The sequence below is a fragment of the Cyprinodon variegatus genome, unplaced genomic scaffold (assembly GCF_000732505.1).
Source record: "Cyprinodon variegatus isolate N-32 unplaced genomic scaffold, C_variegatus-1.0 Scaffold250, whole genome shotgun sequence".
NCBI classification, from domain to species: Eukaryota; Metazoa; Chordata; class Actinopteri; order Cyprinodontiformes; family Cyprinodontidae; genus Cyprinodon; species Cyprinodon variegatus.
Window position 1 is genome coordinate 245,565 of NW_015150703.1, and position 1,864 is coordinate 247,428.

At 41.6% G+C, this 1,864-nt stretch overlaps 1 protein-coding gene across 1 annotated transcript in view; it reads left to right on the top strand.

The window, feature by feature from the left end:
* Window positions 1-1,864, top strand: part of LOC107089390 (Williams-Beuren syndrome chromosomal region 16 protein-like) — a 21,714-nt gene that overhangs the window by 12,720 nt on the left and 7,130 nt on the right. The window contains exons 4-5 of the mRNA XM_015382146.1: window positions 1,016-1,103; window positions 1,187-1,360. Coding sequence (XP_015237632.1) covers window positions 1,016-1,103; window positions 1,187-1,360 — 262 coding nt within the window. The remainder of the gene's footprint in view (window positions 1-1,015; window positions 1,104-1,186; window positions 1,361-1,864) is intronic.

Below are 1,864 nucleotides of genomic sequence, written 5' to 3' on the forward strand. Positions count from 1 at the left end.
ATATATATATATATATATATATATATATATATATATATATATATATATATATTATCTGTATATTATATTCGGTACATATCCAGCTGTAAATTTAGTTCATAAAACTAGTGATCTCTATATTATATTCATTATTTATAATAGTATTCATCTCTATGCTCATTCAGTAGAAACCATGTCCTGTATTTATGGAACCATTATTTATCCTGCACTTGCTGCTGTTGCACTTCTGGTTAGACCTAAACTGCATTTCGTTGCCTTCTACCTGCACCTGAAATGACAATAAAGTTGAATCTAATCTAATCTAAAATATTTAGCTTTGCACGAAACAACCTGTATTCTATTAATACCACTGAAAGAAAAAACGTCACAACTTGACACAACAAAACAAATTAGCGTTACAGCAGCGACGACTGAATAGAAATACGCCACCCAAAAGAAATTCATACACTGCTGAATTCAAGCTGACAGTAATTAACTTTTACATGTACGCCTTTAAAGGTACTGATAGTATTTATGATAGTAGTGATGATATTAAAAAACTAGAGTAGGCGACAGGGCAACTGGCACGTCATCGCTGCTTTTCAGATACTCGTTCATGAAATAAAACAATGTGGTTTCGAGCAGTAGCCGACCACGCGCTGGTTATCTGAACACGGATCCATGGATAGAATAACCTTTGTAAAAGGTGCAACTTTTAGTCCGGTGTGACGCATCTTCATAATGCATTTCTTGGATAATGTGACCTAAACTCCGGAGCGACGTATTGTCTGAAAAATACGGTACATATGTCCAACGACAGCCTAACTTATGCATAACGCACGGCAGCGTAATGCCCATCAAATGATGCATAAACATCATTTGATGGCTAAATCGTCAAGGTGTGACAGGCTTTAGAATCTAGGCTGTGTTAAACCTGGTCCATACTTTGTTTATAAAGTCAAGTAATAAATGCAGACATGTGGAAACTTATGGAGAGGGAAGTAAATCTGTTTCCTTTCTCCGTGTCTCTGTTCAGATAAATTCTCCGCGTCGTCTCCCTCTGAAAGGCTGTGGAAAGGTGGTTCAGGCAGCGTGTGGAGGGACCCAGGTGGCTGTTCTCAACGGTGAGTCCACTAATCGATCATTTCTGTTTCCTATGATGGAAATATTCTGCTTCAACGTTTCTGAAACCTTTGAACTCTTTCAGAGAAGGGACAGGTGTTTGTTTGGGGCTACGGCATTCTGGGAAAAGGTCCAAAGCTATCAGAGTCTTCGTCCCCAGAGATGATTCCCTCCAGTCTGTTCGGACGCTCCGAGTTCAGCCCGTCTGTGGCGGTGGTCCAGATCCGGTGCGGCCTCAGCCATTTTGCAGCAGTGACAGGTGAGACTCAGCTCCCATCATCCTCAGGAATATATATATATATATATATATATATATTAGGGCTGCAACAACGAATCGATAAAATCGATAAAAATCGACTTTTAAAAGCGTTGGCAACGAATTTCATCATCGATTAGTTGTGTCGCGCGATTAATGCGTCATCCGCCGCCGTCGTCATTGCCGTGTGGCGCCTCCCCCATCCCAACCCCGTTCTCCCGCAGGAGTCCCTCTCAGCGCTGCAGTCAGAGCCGCAGGATGTTTACCCTCCGCGTCCAGACTGCAAATGAAGCGCACATGCGCCGGGATTGACGTCGCAAATTGATCACAATATTTAAAATATCCTGCGCTTTGTAAAGCGAAAAAAGTCGTAACATGCAACTTTTGTAAAAACAAATGAACATGGCACGGAAGCACCACTGTTATGATGCAGCAGCAGCACCTGAAAAGGAAACACGTTGGAGCCTTTAATGGCAGAGAAGAGAGCTGATCAGCAGGATGAGTAAC